This window comes from Stegostoma tigrinum, chromosome 5, assembly GCF_030684315.1.
Source record: "Stegostoma tigrinum isolate sSteTig4 chromosome 5, sSteTig4.hap1, whole genome shotgun sequence".
Lineage (NCBI taxonomy): Eukaryota > Metazoa > Chordata > Chondrichthyes > Orectolobiformes > Stegostomatidae > Stegostoma > Stegostoma tigrinum.
The window spans coordinates 27226596-27252011 of record NC_081358.1 but is presented as its reverse complement, the minus strand read 5'-3'; the positions used below and the strand labels follow the sequence as shown (position 1 = coordinate 27252011).

Here is a 25416-nt window from a genome sequence, read left to right as displayed (position 1 = left end):
CCCATATTATTTCCCCAGCTTCATTCTCTGAGGGAGCCAATGTTCCCTTTGGCTTTTCCCTTCTTAATATATATTTAAAGGAGCCCTTACTGTCTGTCTTGATACTCCAAGTTTACCCTCAGAATTTATCTTCTCACTGTTTATTTCTTTGATTTTTAAAAAATCTTCCCCAATACCCTGGCTTCCCACTAATATGTGTCTAATCATATGTTTTTTTCCTTTCAGTTTGATGCTATCCTTGATTTCCCTGGTTGACCATGGCTACTTATCCCATTCTCAGAATCCTCCATCCTCACTGGGATATATCCTTGCTGTATGCTATGAACTATTTTCTGAAATGTCTGCCATTGTTCTGTTTGATCATGATGCAATTTCCCTCTATAGCCTTTGTTACAACTGACCACAACATCTCCCATTATCCAGCTTAGTGGAGCTGCCTTTGTTTGGTTCCATTTTTATCTATTGGATCATAGCCACATCACCTTAACAATGATTTTCCAGCTTCTCAAAATCACTCTGAAGTAGTGCAAGAATTCACTTTATTCCCTTTCATCCTAATCCTGGATGCTAGCCCTTAGCAACTCACTCGCAGGCAAGGATTCAGCAAACAGTTGTCAGAATTCACTTTATCCCTTCAGTATTTCTGTATTTGGTAGTTTTCTTCCAGCTCAGCATTAGAAATACTAATGTCATCAACATCAGACCAGTCCATATTATTTGCCTCTAGCTGTAACCTGTTTGCCAACACTGTCTTGGACGGAGTTTTGTGACATTGTAAGTGCAAAATGAATGTCTTAAACGTTTCCATCCAATTCAACACAAGGCTGTGTTTCCTTCTCCTTGGCTTCAACAGCATTCAAACTACGTAAATTCTCTTCTAATTATACTTGTTGCCATCCCAGCCCAAACCCATCTGTTAATGGAATACAGATACGTTCCTCTCAGCTTCACATTCTATTACTCCAACACATTCGTAGCTGACGTACATAAACATGAAACACATCAAAAACGTTACTGTTTGTATTCTACCTGCAATAATTCTCACTCATTTCTGGCTCCTTTTTCACTGACCTGAGTTGTTTTCTGTTACCCCAAATTTAAATTAAAAATTCACATTATCCATCTTAAATCTGTTTATGGTCTCAACATATTAATCACTGTCTTCCAACGCACAACCCCTGCACCTTCCAAACACACATCTTCTAACTTTGGCATTTTAAGAATGCCCTCCTAATTCTTTTGCAATACATAGTGATCTATGAATTTATGTTCCTGGTTGATTCTGTGCAGACTCTTGTACTAATGCAGAATCTGCAATAATTTTATTTGTATATATCTCTACCTCATGGGGTTTTTTTTTGCTGTTTTGTGCAGAGTCAATTAACAGCGGTTAGGGAGTCCGGGATGAAAGTAAAATTGAATGTAAGAAGTTTTGGACGAGAGCAGAAGGGACATTTTTGTGCAGAGAGTGGTATAATTGATGAGCAAGCTGCAGAGTTAGCAGTCAAAAGGGAAGTCAAGTCAACTTGCAAGAGTGAGGTTGGTAGATATATGGAAAAAGGAATAAAAGAATTAGGGACAGACTTTGAGCATGTGATCACAATTACTCAGATGAAACATGACTGGGCCCCAGTTGTAATTTTGTTTCGGATCATAATATTAAGTATGTGTGACAAATAGAAAATATACACAAGGTAAATGTTTTTTAAACAGATTTCTTGCAGTGAATTTGACACTAATTCTTTCTTGTTATCATTTTCTTCATGTTTTTATGCCATTTCTCTCTCTATTCTCAATCCTCATATATCCTTTGTCATCGCTCTTTCTTGCGATGTACATGTTTAAAATCATACTTTGTGCACATTAGTTGAGCTGGCAGATAGATCACCTGCATGATGAGAAAAGGAGATGCTGGGAGTTGAAGGTTATTGAGTATTTGGGGTATGAGTGATGATTGTCACATAAAATAACATTAGAACACATTTAGCACCTGAATCAGGAAATCAATGATATGGATTATGCATTCTGTTCACAACCATCAGCTTCCCAAGACTTTTTAAATTTGCCTACCGTACAAGCAAATTTCAAAGGTGGAAGGATTTGAAAAAGGGTGGAGATGGCCTGTGAATGCACAGAAAGAAGGCCAGAAAGCACAGAAAGACAGCATGGCTACTACAGTGAACAGGAAGGGTAAAATAATAAGAACTGACCAGGATTTAGTGCTACCATTGGTGAAAGCAAAGATTCATGAAGAACAGGGGACAGGCATTGGTCCAGGGAGAGGTTAAATTGAAACAGAAATGGTAGCAATGCTTTAGATATATTGCAAACAATTTGAGATTGCCTACAGGATGGGAAAGACAGGACAATTAAAATTTGATTGCGACCTAGAATTCCATTGGGGTCACAGGTTGGTGAAAAGTCTTCCAGAGGCATAAATATATTTAAAAGTTCAATTTATTTAAATCTACAGGCGTTAGATTTATTTCACTGGATAATGCAAACATTCAGTAATGCCATATTTAGTACAAAGATTTCAAAGAATTCTATGATAGCAATTATTTTCTTGATACAGCACTTGATTCAAACATTTTCAGCTTCATATTTTATGAATGTGTGCACGTCTTTGTGAAAATTGTGATGTAATTGGTTTGATGGCTATTCAGAAGTGTGATGATTTTGTTTAGTCCCTTCCCTTTAAAGTGTGAGATCCAAAGATGGCTGAAAGGTAGCAGGTTTGCATAAGACTATTTTAGTTATATTGCAAAGGTGTTCTGTGAAGCTGAGAACTATGGGGAGGAAGTGTTTGGTATTTTGGATTAGAAGTTCATGGATGTTAAAAAAAAATAATTATCATAATATATGTGATTTTTGGAGTCTGTAATGATCCATTTGTGCACGGAAATGCGGTAAGTTGATTTGCTTTCTGGATGGCGTATACAAAAAGAGGAACCCGCTCACTTTCTGCATAGTGCTTACTAGTGTCTGAAACAGGCAGTCAAAATACTCAACAAGTGACCATTACAGTGCAAGTAATGGGACAACGTAGCTTATAAAAATAATTTATTTCACCGTGTTCAGCATCTAGATTTTCAGTCAATTTGAAGTAAAACCTGTATTTAAATCCTTGGACCAGTGTTAATTTGTCTCACTTCCAAAATGCAGCAGTCTGCACAGTCTTTAGATGCTGAAACAAGCTTTTTACAGTAGATTTTATTGTTTCCTGCCTGCACTTAAAAGACCAAAATCTTTTCCATCGAAAGGATTGTTTACCACCAGTTCTACCACTTGCCTTCACTACAGCTCCCCGCTGTGTTAACTCACTCATTACAGGCTTAATTGTTTCTTCCCTTTCTTTGTTTTTTTTCTCCCCATCAGTCTCAGTGTGTTAACCCTAAAGACTATGAATTCTGCTGGATGGATCTTGTCCTGCCCTGTACTCTTTACCCATCAACTGTTTCTCCAAGTGACTGTAATTGAAAATACTCTTCATCCTGAATTCCTTGACCTCAAGTTGCCATTGTAACTCAAACCTCTGTTGTTCCTAAAACCTAACAAAATTGTGGAATTGAGTTCCAGAGTCAGGTGACACTGGAGTCTGTGACAGTTTGAAAGCTTCCAGTATATCACAGGACTGGGAAAAGAAACACTGTGGTCTGGCAGTAAAGGGAGTGCTGAACCCAGAACTCATTGCTTTATAACCTGATACTTGTACCTGTGAAGCATCTTAGATCAGTGTATCAAGAGGGCGAAATGGATTAACTTGCAATTCATTTCTTCCACTGGCTGAATGAAGTAGACTTAATAGGTATTTGAAGAGCCCTCTATTGCTTAGTGTGTTTCTTGGTGGATGCATTTATTTTTCCTTTCAGCTTATTAATCTGTATTCCAGGTCAGTGGTCTGTACCTTCTACACTGAATGTTCCTCCACTTGCAAATATACGCATTATCTTTCAGATGATTTCTCAAGAATTTAGTAGTGCAGCTGAAATGAGCTAAGACAGCTTGAGCTGAAAAATGCTGCTTTCGTTTAAATTTATCATTTTAGCTCCTTGTATTTATATCCTGTTTGGTGCATGTTGAATAAGCCATCCTTTCATCCCCAACAGGGAAGATTTATCCAGAGGAGAAACCGATGACGAAGCAAATAGTGCAGAACTAAATACACACAGGTTTGTTATGCTTGTACGTTTCTGATTTCCAGTTCACTTTTCTCACTGCGATGTATGAATTTGGAAGCCAAATTGTATATTAAAACAACTTTTTTTAAAAACTTCATACATTACTGCAATGAGAGCTTCGAAATTACTGTCTAGATACATTCAGAGCTTCTTGAATTTAGAACAATTTTTAAAAGAGATTGAAATATAAAATGGAAAATTAACATTTAATGTTTTTCGTTATTGTAGAACTGGGAAAAATTGAAATGTTACTCAAGCCAATATGGTTTTATTTGCAGTTGGCTCTCAATGCTGAAATTCCAATTATCTTGCGATTATAAATGATAAATCGTGCTTACTTGCAACAGATACTCCATCACTGCTACTCCTTTTCCTCCATATGGATGAATGCAGAGGTTCATGTGTCTATATGCATAAGTTATTAAAAGTGATAGGATAGACAGAGAATGGAGTTAATCAAGCAAACAGTATCCTAGGCTTTATTAGTTGTGACATATAGTACAAGAGTAGGCCGATTATGCTGAACCCCTGTAAGACGCTAATTAGATCACAACGGGAGCATGGTCTATAGTTCTGGATGCTATACTTCAGGAACGATGTGAACATGTTGAATAGTTAATGGTACCACAGTTGAGAAACCTCTGTATGAAGATAGATTTGATAGAGAGAAGAGAGGGCTAATAGGAAAGATAGTGGCAATGCAGTAGTAATGTCTCTGGGCTAGTAATCCAGAATGTTCCAAAGTGACATGGGTTGCAGCAGGTGGCAACACGTGAATTGGGCAGCACAGTGGCTCAGTGGTTAGTATTTCTACCTCACACTGTCAGAGACCCGAGTTCAATTCCAGTCTCGGGTGTTGCACATTCTCCCCTTGTCTGGGTAGATTTCCTCCAGATGCTCCAGTTTCCTCCCACAGTCCAGAGATGTGCAGTTAAGGTGGATTGGCCATGTTAAATTGCCCATAGTGTCCAGGGATGCGCAGGCTACGTGGGTTAGCCATGGGAAATGCAGAGTTACAGAGATAGGGTAGTAGGATGATGGGTCAAGGTGGGATGTTGGTCAGAGCGTTGGCCTGGTCCACACTGTAGGGATTTTATGATTTGATTGGAATTTTCAACATCATGGACACAGCTCGTGTTTGGTGGAATATATACACACCACAACATTTATATTATCATTCGCCCCTCTCATTGTCAAGGATTGGAAGTTTTGAGTTACAAAGAAAGGTTGAGATTTCTTTCACTGGAGTGTAGGAGGTCAAAAGGTAACCTTCTAGAAGTTTATAAAATAATGCAAGGAGTAGGTAGAGTTAATAGTAGTTGCCTTTTCTCTGGGATGGGAGGTTTCAGGACTTATATGGGGCACATTTTTAAGGTGAGAGGAGACAGTGATTTAAAGAAGACATGAGGAGCAAACGTTTTACACAGGTTGGTTTGCATGTGGAATGAACTTCCTGAGGAAGTGGTGGATGTGGGCACAGTTACAACATTAAAAGACATTTGGATAAGTACATGAATGAATGGTTTGGAGGGATATGGGCCAGGGGAAGGCAGGTAGGACCAGTTTAGCTTGGGATTATGTTCAGTATGGACTGGTTGGACCCGAAGTGTCTGTTTCCATGCCGTATGACTCTAAGACTCTATAATTGGCGCATCATTTTGGTTGGAAGCACGTGTTGTCATGCTCTGTCTAGACATAACAGATAGAGGTAAAAGTTCCTGCTCCTAAAAATATCAAGAATGAAAGGGCACAGATTTAAAATGGTTTGCAAAAGAACCAAATGCAATGTAAGTAAGAAAATTTTCAGATAGCAAGTATTTTGGTCTGGGATGCACTGCCTGGAAGTGTGGTAGAGACAAATTCAACTGAGATAGTTATTTATAATTATTTAAATAGAAATAATGTGCAGAGTTACATGAAAGGATAAGAGAATGGCACTAAGTACTGATACTCATTCAGAGAACTGATGTAGAGTCAATCTGCCAAATGGTCTGCTTCAGCATTATAACAATTCTGTGAAACAGTAATTCTCATAGAATCCCTACAATGTGGAAACAGGCCCTTCAGCCCAACAAGTCCAAACTGACCCTCAGAGCATCCCACCAAAACTACACATCCCTGAACACTATGGGCAATTTAGCATATCCAGTCTGCGTAACATACACATCTTTGGACTGTGGGAGGAAACTAGAAGTACCTGGAGAAACCCACGCAGACACAGGAAGAACATGCAAACTCTGCACAGACAGTCAGCCGAGTGTGGAATTGAACCCGTGTCCCTGGCGCTGTGAGGCAGCAGTGCTTACCACTGAGCCACCGTGGATTTTTTTTTTAGTTACAGCTATATTCCTGTTTTTTGATAGTTTCCTCTGAATATTGGAATGTATAATTATTACTCTGCTGAAATAATGAAGTGGAATATATTTACTTGCAGGTCTCGAAGACAGCTTTACAGTTTTGTGGCTCAGAAAGGTTGGAAACCAGTAAAATCTGAAGCAGTCAAAGATTTTGGAGGGAAAAGGAAAAGGTTATCTGTGAAAAGTAGGTACATTAGAATGTAATGATCATTAGTTGGCATTAATCAGTCCAAATTCAAGCCTACATTAATAGTTCACTCTATTATCAGTTGTAGCCTTCCAATCTGAATAACAGACAAGGTCTAGATCTGTCATTTGAACAAGACAAAAGCATTCCAGGCAGGAAGAAGAAAATTTACAAATTTGCTGCTATTTTGCTGTTAGCTGTGGTCAGCATACTTCCAGTCACCTGTAATTAAGTAGATTTTCAGCTCCATGTATGACAGTATTAATTCAGATATAAAAGAAAACAAAATTGCTAGAGAAACTCAGCAAGTCTGGCAGCATCAGTGGAGAGAAAGCAGAGTTTATATTTCATGTCCAGTGACCCTTCAGAAATGTTGCCTTGCGTTTTCCCCACAGATGCTGCCAGACGTGCTGAGTTTCTCCAATAACTTCTATTTTCATTTTAGATTTCCAGCATCTTTAGTTCTTGGTTTTACTGTGTGGCTTTCTTTGCATTTGGGATCTGCCTGGTTGTGGATTAATGACTGAACTGAAAAATCAATATATTCCCTCTTTTGTATGCTCCCTGAAAAAAAATTAAGTGAATGCCATCAGCAAACAGCGTTATCTCCGCTTTATTAAAATAAAATGATTGTGCTACAGTTTTTTTCCAACTGTCCTTTTGGAAAATTCTTTTCTGGTATTTTTTCAACTCTCAGCATTACAAGTTCGAAACCATTGTGTGAATTGTCGATCTGGGACCATGGTCCAACAAGTTGAAGCATTCCTGAGAATGTTTCAGATCATGACCCTGCATAAAGTAGCCAGTAAAGAGAGAAAAAATGCTTGCATTTGTAAGAAAGCTTCATGTTCTCAGGATGCTGAAAATGTCAATAAGGCAAAGGACCAGATAAAACTCTTTGGCGTTGATTGAGGAATAACTATTGGCTGTGCCATAGTGAGATTTCCCTGATTTATTTGAGAAGTTTCAAGAGGAGCTTCAACACCCACATGAGAGGCCGACGAAAACCTAGTGTTTAGTACCTAATTCAAAAGATGACATCTACAAAATTACACCCTACCCTCAGTACTGTATTCAAGCATTGGCCCAGATTATTTCCCTGAGAATGAGCTTGAACCTGCAGCCTTCTGCTTACGGTAAGTGCTGTCACAGAGCCAAGGCTGAAATCATCCTAGCCCAAATCTTCTGAAAGCAGCATTTGCCAAATCCCACATTCCCTTCTTGCATCACTAATTACTGTATTCCAGTGAAGAATTTAAATGTTTCAAAGTTTCATTGAGCAGGTACAGTAAGAAGATAGAGTGGGTGAGGAAGTTGGGTGGCAACTGGGTAAGAGATTAAGGTGGCAGGTAATTGGATGATGGTAATTGGTTTGAAGGGTGTGGTCAAGTGTTACAAGTATGGGAAGGGACTTGGTGTTTTGAGCAATTATGTCAAGTTGGAGAGTAATCTCTCTCTGCAGTTAAGTAAGTCAGAACCCTTGGAATTCTATGACTCTAACTCAGAATTGGAGACTTCTACAGAAGATTTCAGAGTTTTGAACTTGCTGAGATATTCTTTGGCAAGTAGTGTATTGGGACTTCTGAGGGATTCCCAGTGCATCTCCCAGGCTACTTTTTTGCACTGACTATCTTCCAGTTTGAAAATCTGGGTTTGTGATTAAGAGCATATGTTACTTGTGATGTGTTTCAGCAGTCACAATCAAATGACAGCAGCAAGGTCCTACAATTACAGAATCAATTAATGCAGAAGAAGGCTATTAGACCCATTGTGTCTGTGCTGGCCTTAACACTTGCCTCACAGTGCCAGGGACCCTAATTTGATTCCACCCTTGGACGACTGGCTGTGTAGAGTTTCCCTGTTCTCCCCATGTCTGGGTGGGTTTCCTTTGGGTGCTCCGGTTTCCTCGCACAGACCAAAGATGTGCAGGTTAGATGGATTAGCCATACTAAAAATTGCCCTGTAGTTTTCAGGCTAGGTAGGTTAGCCATGGCTTTTAAAAAAAAACCCATACCGGGTTACAGGGATGGGATGGGTCTGGGTGGGATGTCGTTTGGTAGGTGGGTGCAGAATCGATGGCCTCGTTCGTCACTGTTGGGAGTCTGTGTTTCTGTGAAAGAGCTTTCCAATTTGTCCCATTTCCCCTGCTTTTTATATCACTTCAAATTAAATACTAAGAATAGTGTTGTCTTACCTTTTTCAATTACAAGACTTAATATTGGGAATATCATTCTTTTTCCTTGGCACAACATCAGTCCTCACCCTGGGGGGCTGGCAGAGCCTGAAACAACCTGTTGCAGTCTCGCTGTCATATTTGACCCCAGAATCAGCTTGTAGCACCACAGAAACATCACTACACCTGCCTATTTCTTTTACCACATTGTTGCTTGAGTTTGCTTTCCTTGAGGCACATTTGAAGCTAAAATGCTCGTCTGTGCCTTTGTTAACTCTTGACTTGACTATTCCAACACAGTCCTTCTTGGCTTCCCATGTTCTATTTTCTATAAACTTGAAAGCATCCAAAACCCCACAATCCTGTCATACCAACAAATCTCACAAAGTCTCATATACCCTCTGCTTCATTGTCTTTTAGTTAAATGATACCTTGTTTTTAAAATTTTTACCATTGTTTCCAAAATCTTCAATGGCTTTGCCCTTCCTATCTCTATAATTGCTTCCAACCTGGCAATTCTCTGAGAAATATGTTGCTCCAATTCTGTGTCTTTTGTCAATCCAAGTTTTAATGACTTCAGCATTGATGACCACGCTGTCACTTACTAAGAATTCTATTCTTAAAACTCCCTGCACCCCCCCGCCCTCAAATTCTAAGTCATTTCTTAAAAGTATCATCTGTCATAATATCTTATTTTGTAAATCTATACCAGATTTTGCTTTACAACATTCCGGTGAAACTATTCAGGATGTATATATAGTAAGTCCCTGCTTAACTTGAACTCAATGAACATTGTTTCACTTTAACAGGATGAGTAACATTGTGTCAGTATATCCATTTAATATTGCCAGTTTTACTTCAACGTCATTTGTCATAGACATCCTGTTCTGTCACCTGCCTTCTCAAGCAACTGTTCTCCCAGTGCTAACACAGTGTGGAGCTGGAGGAACACAGCAGACCAGGCAGCATTAGAGGAGCAGCAAAGTTGACGTTTCCGGTTGGGATCATTTCTGAAGAAGGGTCCCACCCCGAAACATCAACTTTCCTGCTCCTCTGGTGCTGCCTGGCCTGCTGTCTTCCTCCAGCTCCACACTGTGTTATCTCTGACTTCAGCATCAGCAGTTCTTATTGTCTCTGAGTTTTCTCCCTGCACATCTGCATTACTTACCTGACCTTTCCTCCATAGTTTAGGTCAGTTATTCTTCCCTTAGCAGCCAGCATCACTCTTGGTTCTCATTCTGAACTTATGCTGATGTCATGAGGTTGCTATTTAGCAGTAGATGTTAGACATTGCAGGCAGCCCTGAGATTTCAGCTGCTGTCTGCACTGAATAGCTTCTGCCAGTAGATGGAGTCTGGCCACTGTAATATACTGAACAACATAAGTGAATGTGTACTTCAAATGTGGTACTTGTAGTTTGTTTTCTTTTATGTTCAGTCATGTATTTTAGTTTGAAAACTATTTCAGCTAGGAACGTACAATGCTGCACATGTATGTACAACATGTCACTTCTACATTGGTTTTTCTGGGTGCGAAAAATGTAAAGAAATTGAATATTATCTCTGAAATTGGATCCTATGAGAACCAGTGATTCACTCAAAGGAACAGTTTTCAATCATTGTGCTGATGTACCCACTTTATTTGCGAACTTGATGTATTACATTGAAAGCATTATATAAAACAAGTTGTTGTCATGTCAAAGCCCCTAATCCTTAGAAATTAATTAAGATAATTTTTCAAGTAGAGTTGCATGATAATTAAGTATAAGATTGGTTTGTGTTGAGCTGTGCTTTCATCCCACACTGTAAAAGATGAATTCACTAACCCAAACTGCAATCAAACTTGTGCCATGAGTATTTTACTAACTAGGTGTAAGACACAGCTTTGCACCCATCACTGCCCATGTTGGAAGTTCCTGATTTCTACCAAGTCACTGGAAGTACAAGAGAAGCTGTGCATCTCCCAGAAAAATGGGAATGTTGGAGTGCAAGCAACTTTTATCACCCCAGAGATAGTAGGAACTGCAGATGCTGGAGAATCTGAGATAACAAGGTGATGTGAAGAAGGGTCTAGGCCCAAAACGTCAGCTTTCCTGTTCCTCTGATGCTGCTTGGCCTGCTGTGTTCCAGGTCTATACTTTGTTACCTCTCGTCACTCCATTCTTATATCTATTTCTCCTGCTTCCTACTCTTGAGATGCCACAACAGTCAAAGGTCAAAAAATCATTGTGCCATCTTGTCAGTTTTGAAAAAGAGATTGGATGCTGGAACACTGAAGTAAGGAAGGAAAGCTATTTATTTTTTAAAAGTTTTTGTTTTAAACTAACAATTTGCATTTGTCTGTAACAGGCCAAGCTATAGCATTGTTTAGGTGCTCCTCTTAAAAACAAAGTTCAGTTTAGAAACCTAGGTGCTAATGTAGCAATTGGTGAAACAAGCACTGAGATAATTTAAGAAGAAAATGAAGAATTTTGCAGCTGTAAAGTTATTGTCTGTTCTTTTATATTACAGAGAAGAAATTCACAAGTCGTGAACATCTGGTGGCAAGTAAAAAGCAAAATACATCATCTAAATCAGAAGTACCAAGGAAGAAAAGAGTAAGCACTTGATGAAAGGAAAAATCTGTACTAACCATGAACTAAAAGGTTACATTGTAGAAGTCATAAAAGAAGCAATCAATCCTTTTTTTCATGATGGGATATGAGAGTTGATTATTTGATCATTTTATCAATGTCAATTTTTCTGTCATTTATGTCCTTTGAGATATTGTTATAGGAGACATGTTCTTCAGAGAAAGTGTAATCAACATCTTAATTAGGTTTTCCCTTTTTACCTATTTACTGCCTTGATTTTCCTGCAGAAGGATGGCAAGTGTATCTCTAATTGTGATCTATTTCAGTAGTTGCTGACTATTGTTTTGATCAAAACATATACAGTTTCAAATCTGAATATGTTTGACATTGCTGTTTTTCTTCTGTGACCCTCCAATGGTGGCTAGGGGAAAGGCCAGACAATCTGGCGATCAAACATTTTCTAATATTATTTTGGACTGCTAGTTAGAATACTTGTGACTGGTCTGATGTCTCTGATTTCTTTCAACTGTCCCACCTTTCCCTGGTGCAGGCATAGTACTTACCCACTAGTCAACTCCAAATGAGATTTAATAGGTTTGGAATAAAACCATAGTCACTTCTCCCTAGTATGCATTTAACAAAGGTGTTTTGCCAAATTCCATAAATATGTATTTGTTTCTTCAACTGGCTCTCAAAACTAATGGCTAACCGGCAATTCACAGAAACAATGACGATTTAAAAGCTAGGCACAGGAGTAGGTCATTTGGCCCTTTGAACCTGCTCCACCATTCAGTTTGATCATGGCTTATCCTCTGTCTGAACACCATTTCTTGCTTTCTTCTCATACTCCTTCATGTCTTTTACATTGAACAAAAATAAGTATATTCAGTGACTTAGCTTTGTGGGAAAGTAAATTCCACAAGCTGAGCATCCTCTAAGTGAAGGAATGTTTCTTCGTCACAGCCCTAAATGAATACTGTAAAGACTTTTGGACGCCTTATCTAAGGAAACACATTGAAGACAGTCCAGAGAAGGTTTGCTAGTCTGATCCCACAAATAGAGGGGGTGTTTTTTGAGGAGAGGTTGAGTAAACTGGACCTGTATTCATTAGAATGTAGAAGAACGACAGACATCCTGATTAGTTTAATACAATGCTTTTCCTTCATGTTTTACTATCCTCAGGCTTGTATTTGAATTATAAAATAATTATAATTATAAAAGTATCACTAGTGCTCATGAGGGGAAAATTTCATGGGTGGCTTTCATTGAAATTTCAAATTTCATTGAGATGTGGACTGAGGGAGACTTGAATAAAGCCAGAGAGGAAGAAAGACAGCACCACTAAAGTTACAGTGAAGTCTAGTAATCAAATTTTGGTTGTGTGTTTCATGTCCATATTTACAAAATCTAGGATGCAGTATTCTCTGTTCTCAGATTTTTCAGGCTGTCTTCCTAACTTTTAAGATTTTATTATTGAAATCTCCAGGTCTTTTTGCATCTATATTCAATTTATTATTTATTACATGTTTTCTCTTATTCTCTCCACTCCCCAATCCCACAATAGAAATATAGTTAGGTGTGTTAAATTTCCTCCACCACTTGTCTGCTCTACGCACATCCAAAGCTCTTACATTCTCTTAATAGTTAACTATTCATTCTATCATCAACGAATTTTGCTGTTATCTTTTAGCAGACCTGAGTCTATGGTTATTTAATTGTGTGTTTAAGGAATGAGCAATCATTCCAAATTGACAGATCTGTAGAGAATCAACATTGTTAGCATCCCTCTGGTCCACAAAAAATCCATTAACCATGTTTTATTTTATTTTCTATTCTTTATTCAGCTTATATATGGGTCAAGTAAGAATTATCATCCTTGTATCCGTGCTATTAGTGATCACATACTCTTAATTTCAGAAGTTCTTCAATATCTCATTCACTAACCCAACAACACTTGTAACTTATAAGAGAAAATGTTTATACCTTATTCACTTGATAAAGGCATATCATTATCTTTTGCTGTATTGAAACAAGCATTTATTTATTTTCAAGCCCTGGTTATATGAAGAGGACAAGCAGCTAAAGGAAGGAGTGAGAAAATTTGGATCTGGAAACTGGGCCAAAATTCTGGAGCACTATGATTTCAATAACCGCACCAGTGTAATGCTGAAGGACAGGTGGAGGACCATGAAAAAACTCTGCATGATCAACTCTGATGTTGATGAAAGCTGAGAAATAATAGCAAAAATTTCACAAGATCACCATCATAAGTGAAGGAACGGACTAGTGTTTTTTTCTTACATTTTCCAGCAATTTGTGGTTCAACCTAATTAACTGTCAGATCCATCAATTTGCAACATCTGTGTTCATTCAGTAAACTTTCAGACTAACTTGTTAGCGACTCATTTAGTGAATTTCTCAAATGTATCATCTGATTGTAAAATAATAATTCTGCTTCTCTACACTGTGCATTTTTGTAATAAACAAACAGCGTTGGAGAAACTCAACAGGTCTGGCAGCATCTGTGGACTAAGAAACAGTTAATGTTTTGAGTCCAGTCTGATTCTTCTTGAGTTCTGAATGAGATTCTGCCAGACGTGCTGAGTTTGTCCAACATCTGTGTTTGCTTCAGATTTCCAGCACCCATATTGTGCTTTTACTGCATTTTGCAATAAAATATTGCAATGACTGTTTTGTGAAATATGAAGATACATCTGTATATATTTTTTAGTTCTGTGTGCCAAGTTAGAGAGGACAGTGGAGGAAACACACCTGCATATTGATAGCCCTCAGATCTGGTCTTTATCAACAACCATTCCATGTAACACTTCTGTGCTTAACAAATATTCTTGAGGTCCAAAAGCAGTGAATGGCAAATGACCTATCCAAGACTTTCATATGTGAGAGCTTGTTTGAACCTAGGACTGTTCTTGGTTACTAAGAACATCCATCTTTTACACAAGAACGCACTGGTCTATTTTATGTGAAGTGCTAAATATCCTATTGGTATTTGTCATTCATCGTAGAATTTGCAATGAAAATTCACACCATACCATATTATAATTAGGTGGCATATTAAAAGCTCTTTTACCAAAATATTTGATACAGTGTTACTTGTATAACGAAAGAACAATAGTAGCAGTGAGAAGATAGGGAACTGTGATTATTCGATCGTTAAGATATGAGGACATAAAAATAAATTGATAGCCTTACTGTACACCCCCATTAAAGCGCTGGGCTCAAAGCCAGAAGATCTGAGTTCAAATAGTCGCCTCATTCGCTGTTAGTGCAGCAAACTTTTATGGCTTCCCACTTTGGTCATAATGGTTTAGGATTCGTTCTGCTTTATAAAAGTGTAGATGTTCATTTCACCTTATTGTGAAGCAAATATAATCTGTGGAAATGTCTGCAAACCCAGCTCAGATTTACTGCTAGTTGAAATAGAAACATTGCCAGTAGAAAAGAAAATTCTAAATGACGGATAAAATGTTGACATTTTTATAGAACTAAAAGCAATTTGATTCTGAACTTTATGCATATTTTACATTGCGTTATGCTTTAGCTGCATAGTGTAAAATCTATTATGTTGTGAGAATGTACTGTAAGAAAAGAGTGTATTCTTGTTTTAATTGTGTCATTGCGGGAGTGCTAGCTGTAGAAAAGGAACCTGCAAAGCACAAAGTTTAGTCCACAATTTCACAAGCCTTACTAAATGACAAGTGAGATGCTTTGAATTTTTGGGAAGGACAGATTTATCTAAGATTAAAATGGTAGCTATATGTCGAATTCCAATAGCTATGTGATGTGAATGAATTTTTTGTTGTATCAGATTACAACATTTATCTTTAATGCAACAATGTTCAGTATTTACTTCTCTTAGAATTTCTTCTGCCATCTGCTTCCCAGTTGATTTGCTAAGTTTTTATTTATTTTGTATGGTTTGACAGACTTGAGGTTTGAAGGATTGCCATTGAAAATTTGTTTCTAGTTTTCTGGGCAGAACTAAAGTGGTTTGTACATTGAAAATTCTGCGGACATTGGTGATTTTTTTTAATAAGGCTCCCTGGGAATCACATGACTGATAACCACAAGCTGTAGACCCTGCTGAGGTGATTTTGGTCAGTGACTGCGTTGAAGAATTCTTGTTTTATTTGAAAATCAAAAGAACAATGGATGCTGTAAATCAGGAACAAAGACAAAGTTGCTGGAAAACCTCAGCAGGTCTGGCAGCATCTGTGAAGGAGAAAACAGAGTTAACATTTTGGGTCCGGTGACCCTGCCTCAGAACAATTCTGAGGCAGGGTCACCGGACCTGAAACATTAACTCAGTTGTCGTCTTCACAGATGCTGCCAGACCTGCTGAGGTTTTCCAGCAACTTTGTCTTTGTTTTTGGTCTTGTTTTATTTGGTTCAGGTAAAGCAAAACCTGTTAAGAACCAGCCGAGTTGAAGGAAATAAATGCAAAGTACTGCAGGTGTTTGAGATCTAAAATAAAAATAAACATTCGGGGGGAATCAGCTGTATGGCAGCAGTGGTGGACAAGGAAACAGTTAATATTTTCAGTCTAGTAGGACATTTCAGAACTGAAGGAGGATGTAAAAATGCTGGATTTTATGCTGTAAATGGTTAAGGAGAAACAATTGATCAGATGGTAGGAGTCCCCCAGAGCAAAAAGCAAAATAAGTGTTCATGTTAGTAGAGGTACAGATGAAAACTATATCTGCTCTACTGAAAGCAAATCTTTAGAAATAAGAAACTAGGTGGGGGGAGGCGTAATCAAAAGGATGGGCAAAGTCTGAGTTGTTTAGTGTTGGAACCTGAAGGCTGTAAAGTGCCTGAGTGAAAAATGGGGTGCTGTTCTTGCAGCTTGTGTTGGTTTGCCTGACCACTGCAGTGGACCTAGAACAGAAATGTCAGTATCGTAGCAAGATGGTGTATTGAAATAGTGAGTGACTGGAAAGCCATTCTTGCAGACAGGTGTTCCATAAAGTGGTCACCAAGTCTATATTTGATGTCACCAGTGTAGAGGAGACTATTTTGAGCAGCGTGCACAAGTAGACTTTAAAAAAAAGCATGAGTGAATCACTGCTTCACCTGGAAGGTGCATTGGGATCTTTGATAGTGACTTAGTAAGATATATAGGCAGGTGTTACAAGTTCTGCAGTTTCATAGGAATGTGCCTTGAGAGTGAGTGGTGAAGAAGTGTTGGGAATGGCAGATCAGAGTGTCAGGATGGGAATTTGTCTTCAGAATGCTGTTAGGGCAGGGGAGGGTGTTCCACAGGTAGGAGTGAGGGCCAAAGTGTGGAAAATGGGTAGGACAAGGCCGAAGGTTCAGTCAGCTACAATGGACAAAATCCTCAGTAAGGAAATAGGAAGATGTTGGAAGCAGTCCTGTAGTAGGTGGAATAAATGAAACACGACAGGGCAGCTGGGAGATTGGAATGAAGTCATTACAGGAAACAGTGAGTTGTGCTATCAAGGCAACTGCAGGAATTGGTGACTTAATGGAAACAGAAGTCAAAGAATGGAAGGGAAGAATTGAAGATGGATTATGTAAAGGCGAAAGAATGAAAATCGGAAACAAATTTCGTTATTTGTTCAATTCTGTATGAGACCACAGATCAGTGCCAATGCCGTCATAAATGTTTCAAAAAATGTTGGGGCAGGAGACAGGATAGGACAGGAACAAGGAATGTTCTACATTCTGCACAACAAGATGGGCATAACTGTTACCCATTGACACACATTTTACTTGAAGAAAGCATAATGAGTTAAAGGAGAAATGATTAAGAATCAGGTTGGCCAGGCATCGTGTGGTATTGGTGGCTGGGGCATGATCAATCATTTTAAGGAAACAGCCTGTAGAGCATCCTGATGAGGGGTGGAAATGGAAAGGGGTTGCTCATGTATGACAGAGATGGTAGCTGGGACCAGGAAATTGGAAATTGTGAGCTAATGTAATTTAAATCAATCGTGGCTGATCTCATCTTGGCCTTAACTCCACTTTTTACCAATTGCCTGTAGCAGAACAGAACAGCACAGGAACAAGTCCTTGTGTTTGTGTTGACCCATGTTGCCATTCTAAACAAACCCCGTCTCCTTGCTCATAGTCTGTGTCCCTCTATTCCGTGTAGGTTCATGTTTGTCTAAATGCCTCTTAAATATTGTTATCATAACCTTTTAAACTATCAGTAATTAAAAAACTATCACCTTCAATTTATTCTGTGTTCTGGTGTTCACTGCAGTGTGGGACAGTAATTTCCACAGATTCTTGACCCTTTGAGAAAAGTCATATCTCCATCTCTGAATTAAATATGTCACCCCCTGGCCTAAAACTGTGACTTTGAGATTGTCCCAGTAGGGGAAGCATGGACTCTACATCTGTTTTGTCAAGCCTTTTAACTTGTACATGTCAATTAACTCTCATTCTTTTCAATTCAAACAAATGTGGGCGTAAACTGCCCAATCTCTCGCTCCTCATTGGACATGCCTTTCATTTCTAGAATGAATCTAGAGTCCGTTCTGAACTGCCTCCAATGTAATTACATCCTTCCTCAAGTAAGGGGACCAAGACTGTATGCAGTACACCAGATGCAGTCTCACCAGTGCCATGTGCATTGTGCTTTGTAAAAACACTTAACTAATCTTATAGATAGTAGGAACTGCAGATGCTGGAGAATCAGAGATAACAAGGTGTAGAGCTGGATGAACACAGCAGGCCAAGCAGCATCAGAGGAGCAGGAAGGCTGACATTTCGGCCTAGACCCTTCCCGAAACGTCAGCCTTTCTGATGCTGCTTGGCCTGCTGTGTTCACCCAGCTCTACACCTTGTTAACTAATTTTATACTTCTATTTCTTTAGCAATGAATCTGGGAATTCCACTTGCCTCCTTGCTACTTGCTGCATTTGCATACCAGCTTTCTGCATTTTACACACAAGGATACCAGATCCCTCTGCACTAAAGTATTTTGAAGTTTCTCTCCCTTTTAGATAAATAATTTGCTTTTTTTCATTCTTCTGGCCAAAATGGATAACCTCTCAATTATCCACATTGAATGCCTTCTGCCAAGGCTTGGTCCATTCACCTAACCTATCCATTTGTAACTTCTTTATTCTTTGTAAATTTCCCTTCTAATTTAGTGTTGTCTGTAAATTTGGCTATAGTACCTTATCCTTGCACCCAAATATGTTGATTAGAAATAGTTGGATTCTGAGGACCAAACCCTGTGGCGTCCCTAATAGTTACCGTTTGTCAATCAGAAAAAGATTCATTTATCCTGGTTCTCTGCTTTCTGTCGTTAGGCCAATACTCTATCAAGCTGATCTATTATCCTTATCCCAATGTGATCTTACTTTATGTACAGGCAGTTCCTGGGGTGCGAACAGGTTCGATACGCAAGTCAAAGCATAATGCAGGACAATATAATGCTGCAATAAGTAAGTATAGAGTCTTTAAAATTACACCACTGTGGGATTGTGTTTGTAAGTCAATTGTTCATAGTTTAGGGACCTCTGCATTAACCTTTTGTGTTGTACTTTCTCAAATGACTTCTGGAATTCCAGAAACCCTACATCCACAGGAACCCCATTATCTGATTCACTTGGTATATTTTCAAAGAACTCTACTGAATTAATCAAACCTGACTTAACCCTTCACAAAACCATGTTGATTCTGATGGATTGCATTTTGACTTTCTAAATGTCCTGTTATTACTACTTTAATAATGGATTCCAACAATTTCTCAATGACAGATGTTAAACTAATTCATTTGTAGTTTCATACCTTCAGCCTCCCTCCATTTTGAATAAGGATGTTGTGTTAGTCTTTTTCCAATCCACTAGAATCTTTTCAGAATTCAGGGAATTCTGGAAGATTAGAACCAAAGCATCCACTATTTCTCTGCCATTCACTATAAGACCCTGGGATGTATGCCTTCAGGGCTTTGGGAGTTGTCTGCCTTTAGTTCCAACAGTTTGCTCTGTACTTTTTTCTCTAGTGATTACTGTTGTTTTAATCTCTCTTTTTCTATAGCCTCTGCATTACTTGTTACTATTGGGATAGTTTAGTGTTCTCCACTGCAAAAACCTGAAACAAAATATTGATTTTAACTACCCTGCCACTTCTGTGTTCCCCATTATTAACTTCCCAGCTTTGTCCTCTAAGGGAGCAGTGCTCACTTTACCTACTGTCTTCATTTTTAATACTTGTACTTTTACTGTCCATTTTTATATTTTCTTATTTTACTTTCATAGCTTACATTTGCTTTTTTTTCTTACTTTTTCAGTACCATTTATTGATCTTTGAAAGTTTCCCAGTATTCCAGCCCACCACTGACCTTTGACCTTTGTATTATGGTTTGCCTTAGTTTTTATCTTTGTTATTGGGACTTTCCTTACTTAGATATGAATGGTTTGTTTTCCCCTCCCCCCCCCCAATCTTTTTAAAATATATTTCAGTTAGGAGGAATTGAATATCCCCTTAAGGTTTCCCACCGTTCAGCAACTGCCCTACATTTTAGTCTTCCTGCCAAGTTCACCCGGGTTAGATCTCACCTCATGCATTGATAATTACCTTTGTTTAACACCAGAATACAAACATGGGATTACAGTTTCTTGCCCTCCAATTTCTTTTGGCATTCTTTACTATGAGATCATTCATTAATCCCACTTCACTACATTACCAAAACCAAAGGAGCCTGTTCCATAATATATTGATCCAAGAAACAACCTCTGATACACATTATGAGCTCCCATGAAATCTGTACAGTGTGGAAACAGACCATTCAGCCCAACAAGTCCGCACCACTCATCCAAAGAGCATCCCAACCTGACTGATTCCCTTACTCCTGCATTTCCCCATGTCTAACCCAAAATCCCTGGAGACTATGGGCAATTTAGCCTGCTCAATCCACATTTTTGGGCTGTGGGAGGAAACTGGAGCACGTGGAGGAAACTGGAGCACCTGGAGGAAACTCTCAGAGACATGGGGAGAATGTGCATACTACACACTGACAGTTGTCCAAAGGTGGAATTAAACCCGGGTCCCTGGTGCTGTGAGGCAGCAGTGCTAACCCCTGAGCCAGCTTTGAGGCTACAATTGCCACTTTTGTCTCTATACACTTTAAAATCATCCATGATTATTGCTGTATCTTTCTTACAAGCCATTAGAATTTTCTGGTTCAGAATATGTCCTACTTCATAATTACTGGCGGATGACCAATGGTAATTAATTCCCGCCAGGATGTCTTTCACTTAACTGTTTTATCCAGACTGATTCTCAGACTTGATCTCCAATGCCAAATCATTTCTCACTACAGCACTGGCCCTATATTTGTGAACAAAATTACACCCCCAAATCATATATCATGAAGACAGAGAAAGTAAACTACGAGGGAAAGCTAATGAGGAATATAAAATCTGGCAATGGGAGCTTCTTTAAATATATAAAGAGAGAGAGGTCAAAACAGATATAGATCCCTTAGGAAATGAATCCAAGAAAACCAGTTTGAGAGAATAAGGAAATGGCAGAAGAGTTAAACATATTTTGCATCTTCTTTACAGTGGAAGGTTCTTTGAATATTCCACTAATACTAAAGAATATGGGGGAGGAGTTAAGCACCATCACTAAAGAAGTAATTTTAGACAAACTATTGGGGCTAAAGGCTGGTAAGTCCCCTGATCCTGATAGCTTGCATCCTAGGAGCTGCTGTGATAGTGTATGTATTGGTTGTTAATTTTCAAAGATCATTCATTCTGGAGAATTACTAGAGGATTGGAAAACTGCTAAGTTGACACCTTTATTCAAGAAGTGAGTAACCATGGGCTGATTAGGCTAACATCTATCATTGGAAAAGAATTGGAATGAGTTATTTGGCAAGTAATTGCAGAACATTTGAAACATCACATTATAGTCAAGGAGGGTCAACATGCCTTCATGAGAGGGAAATTATGCCTTGCCTATTATTAGAATTCTTTGAGGAAGCCTTAAGCAGATTTGAAAATAGAGGAGCCAGTAGGTGAGTTGTATTTGGACTTCTAGAAGGCATTTGAAAAGATACCTTACAAAATAATGTCATAAGTTAAGAAAAACCCATGATGTTGATAGTAGTATATAGGTGCTGATAGAGAATTGGCTTATGGGCAGGAAAGAAAAAGTGGGGATAAGGGGTTCTTTTTCAGATTAGTGACCCATGACCAGTGGGATTCCACAGGGATCAGTACTGGGACTGCATCTGTTTACAATAGTAAGGAGAATTGATTTGGAGGAAAGAAGTGAATTTACTGTAGCCAAATTTGCAGAGAACACTAACATGGGTGTAAAGGCAGTAGTGAATCAATACAAACAGTCTAGACAGATATCGATGAGTTTAGTAAGCTGACAAAAGGTTGGTTCAAATAGAGTATGAAGTGGGAAAATATGAAATTGTTAATTTTGGAAGGGAGGAAAAAGACAATGTTATTGAAATGAAGAAAAACTGCAGAAGGCTGCAATATTTAGAGACTTGGGGTACTTGTGCACAATGCACAGAAAGCTAGTGCACAGAAGCGGCAGGAAAACAGGAAGACAATTGGAATGTTATGTTTGCAGTATGATTCAGGAAGTCTTGCTGCAAAATCACAAGGGGCCGGTGACACCACTTCTGGAGTACTGTGAACAGTTTTGGTCCCTCTTATTTAAGGGTAGATATTATTTCATTGGAGGAAGTTCGAAGAAAGTTCCCTATCCCCAGTATGAAGGGTTGTGTTATGAGCAAAGATTTAACAGGTTGGGACTCTACTGGTAAAACGGCGGTAGAATAGGCCTCTGGCCCCAGGGCTTGTCCGCTCTGTCCTCTTCATTTTGTTTCTTTTATTCTCTCCTCTTGTTTTTCTCCCTTTCTCTCTGCTCCTCCATTTTACTTGGTGAAGATCTCAGTTACGTTGATGGCATCTGCAGTGGAATCAGCAGAGGCTGCATCGGCAAGCTGGGTCGGAAGCAAACGTGTGGCAGTGGTGGAGTTGTTTTTGGGCCAGTTTGGTATCCAGCACCATCAGTGACATTGGCGAGATCCAGCAAGGATTTATGGTGGTGAGGGCAATGGTGGAGGTGAAATGGCGCCAAAGAGTGATGACTTTCCAGTGGCGCTGGTGTAGCAAAGGGGACCTGTGCCTGGTCATCAGGCCCATGGTCCATGACTCAGCACTTAACAAGAAAGACAGTAAAGTTTGGCACTTTCTTTATTTCTTTATTTTTCTCCCTTACTGTTCTATGTTTTGGTTTATTTTTTCCTGTGTTTTAAGATGGGACCAGAGAGTGGCAACAGTATACAACACTTTTATTGTATTTTGTAACAAGATACATTAAATAAATCAAATAATTCAAATCTATTCACTGAAGTTCAGAATGAGAGTGATCTCATTGAAACATATGGCATTCTTAAGGAGCTTAACAGCGTAAATGCTGAGAGCATGTCTCCCCTCATCAGAGAGCCTAGGACCAGAAGGTATAGTGTCAGATTAAGGAGGTTCCAATTTAAGTCTGAAATTAGGAAGAATTTTGTGTCTCGGTGAGTTGAAAGTCTTTGGAATTCATTGCTATAGAGAAGTATGGGCAGAGTTCTCATACATGTTTAAGGCTGAGATAGAGCCAGAGCGTCATAGATTTAGATTTTATTGTCAGGTATTGTAGCGAATGGAACCGGGTGGACCTTGTTGACTGTGAGGTCCTTGATTGGGTTTGTTAACCTGGGCCATTCAGGAAGCCCTAGCTGACCACTATTAACTGGGCATTTAGAAACTCCTCAGTGGAGGGACTGACTCTGAGCTGGCTGGCTATAGCCAGTGTACTGTGCACATGTAAACAAAGGCTGACTTGGTGATGGGATCCAGCCTCTGTGCAGTTATTTCAGCGGCAGTGGGAGAAAACAGCATGTGCCTGAAGAACATTCACTTGCAGCAGTCATCTTGAAGTTGGCATCAAGCCTTTATTTGGGAAGCTTGACTCATTTGATCTTGTTGTCAAAGACGTGACTTAGTATATGGAAAAAATGTGAAATTTTCTCTGGGCAAATGACATTGAGGCAGATGAAAAGCAACGAGTAATTTTTTTTTGGCTGCTTGCAGACCTGCAGTATTTTCAGTTATAAGGGGCTTTCCCAGAGTACCAGACACTAAAACCTTTCAAGAGTTAATGAAGTTGGTCGAGAAATATTATGATTTCAAACTTGCTCTATTTCTGAAACGCAGATAGTGCAGTTTGCAGAATGGACAGCATCAGTCAAACTAAATGTAAAGAATGTAAAGGCTCAGTTTGCTTTTGTGGGGATTTTAATCAAACAGTAAACCGTTTCTTGCAATTGGATAAATATGCAATCACTCGCATTGAGGACTTGTACACAAAGTTGGCAGGGGTTTGTCCTTTACAAAGCTGAACACAAGACAAGCTTATCCGCGATTGAGAACTGGATATGGAGTCCCAGAAGTACGCCACAGTTGACACCCATCAGGGTTCATACCAATATACAAGTCTGCTATTAGGGTATAGTCAGCCTGCTCCCTTTTCCAGCGGACCATGGAGAGCATTTTACAAGGGCTACCCCAGGTTGCCATTTGTCTGGATGGTGTACTAATAATATAGAAGGCTAATAAAGAGCACTCAAGGAACTTGGACACAGTGCCTAAACAATTTTGCCAGGTGGATGTACGCCTTAGATGGGAAAAATGTGGGCTGTGGGCACCCCAAGTGACTTACTTGTGTTACAAAGTCAACAAAACTGGGTTACACACATTGCAACAGAAAGTGAGGATGTTCAAAGGAGCCCCTGCTCCCATGTCTGTACCAAAACTTAGGTCTTTCATTGGGTTAGTGAATTATTGTGGGAAATTCATATGTAACCTGGCCTCCATCTTGGCACTCTTACACCTACTCTTGAAAAAAGGGTCAGCCTTGGAAATGGTCGCATGGCCAAGAAGTAGCCTTGAGGGAAGTGAAAAACCAGCTATCATTATCTAAGATGTTGTCCTACTACAATCCGAAGCAAGAGGTGGTGCTGACGTGTGATGCCTCTGATACAGCATTTGGGTAGTGTTGGCTCACCAGTGGTCCAATGGAGTGGAACATTCGATAGCATATGCTTCCTGGACTTTTGCTGATGTTGAATGCAAATATGCCAAAATAGAGAAGGGAGGTTTGGTGGTCATCTTTAGTGTGAGGAAATTCTATCATAGCAGTTGTTTGTTTGCTCGCCAAGCCGGTTGTTCCATGGTATGCAGATGTTTTGCTACCATTCCAGGCAACATCATCACTGCAACCTCAAATTGAAGCATTGATATGATCCTTTGGTGTGGTGGGTTTGTCACTTCTGGTTCAGTTTTTCAGCAGCGGTCTGTATACGGGGGTCTATTTTTATGTGTTTGATAATGGAGTCCCATTTGAGAACTAGGCCTCCAGAAATTCCCTTGAATGTGTGTTGTTTGCTTGTCCCAGTGTAGTCACTTTGTCCCAGTCAAACTTATGGCCTTCTTTGTCTCTGTCTATTGAGTTAAGTGAATATTAATTGTGTCTTTTTACTGCCAGCTGGTGTTCGTGTATCCTGATTGTCAGTCTCTTCCCCATTTATACAATGTTTTGCCTATTGCACTCGCTGCATGGGATTCTGTATATCATAATAGTCCTGTTTACTGCAAGTATGGGGGTCTTTAGTCTTTGATAGTATTTGACATAGTATTAATGCAGGTTTGTGTGTAATCATGATCCTGTGCAGTCTCAGGAGACTGGTAGGGTAGAGTTACTAATGTCTTCTGTTGTACCATGTCCACTGACTGTCATTTGTTTTGTAGGCATCAGCGGATGAAACTTGTTGGGTATCTATTGACGGTAAATACTTTGTGCAGATGTTCCTCTTCCATTCTCCAGAGTTTTGGGGTGTTGCAGTGTGATGTGGTTCATTTTAATAGTGTATTAAT

At 39.2% G+C, this 25416-nt stretch overlaps 1 protein-coding gene across 1 annotated transcript in view; it reads left to right on the top strand.

Annotated features, from left to right (window-relative positions):
- The window catches only part of terf1 (telomeric repeat binding factor (NIMA-interacting) 1), a 36582-nt gene extending 22405 nt beyond the window's left edge, over positions 1-14177 (top strand). Inside the window, exons 7-10 of the mRNA XM_048530118.2 lie at positions 4110-4172; positions 6616-6722; positions 11409-11494; positions 13523-14177. Of these exons, the coding sequence (XP_048386075.1) occupies positions 4110-4172; positions 6616-6722; positions 11409-11494; positions 13523-13702 (436 nt within the window). The 3' untranslated portion in view covers positions 13703-14177. The remainder of the gene's footprint in view (positions 1-4109; positions 4173-6615; positions 6723-11408; positions 11495-13522) is intronic.
- Positions 14178-25416: the final 11239 nt, after the last annotated feature.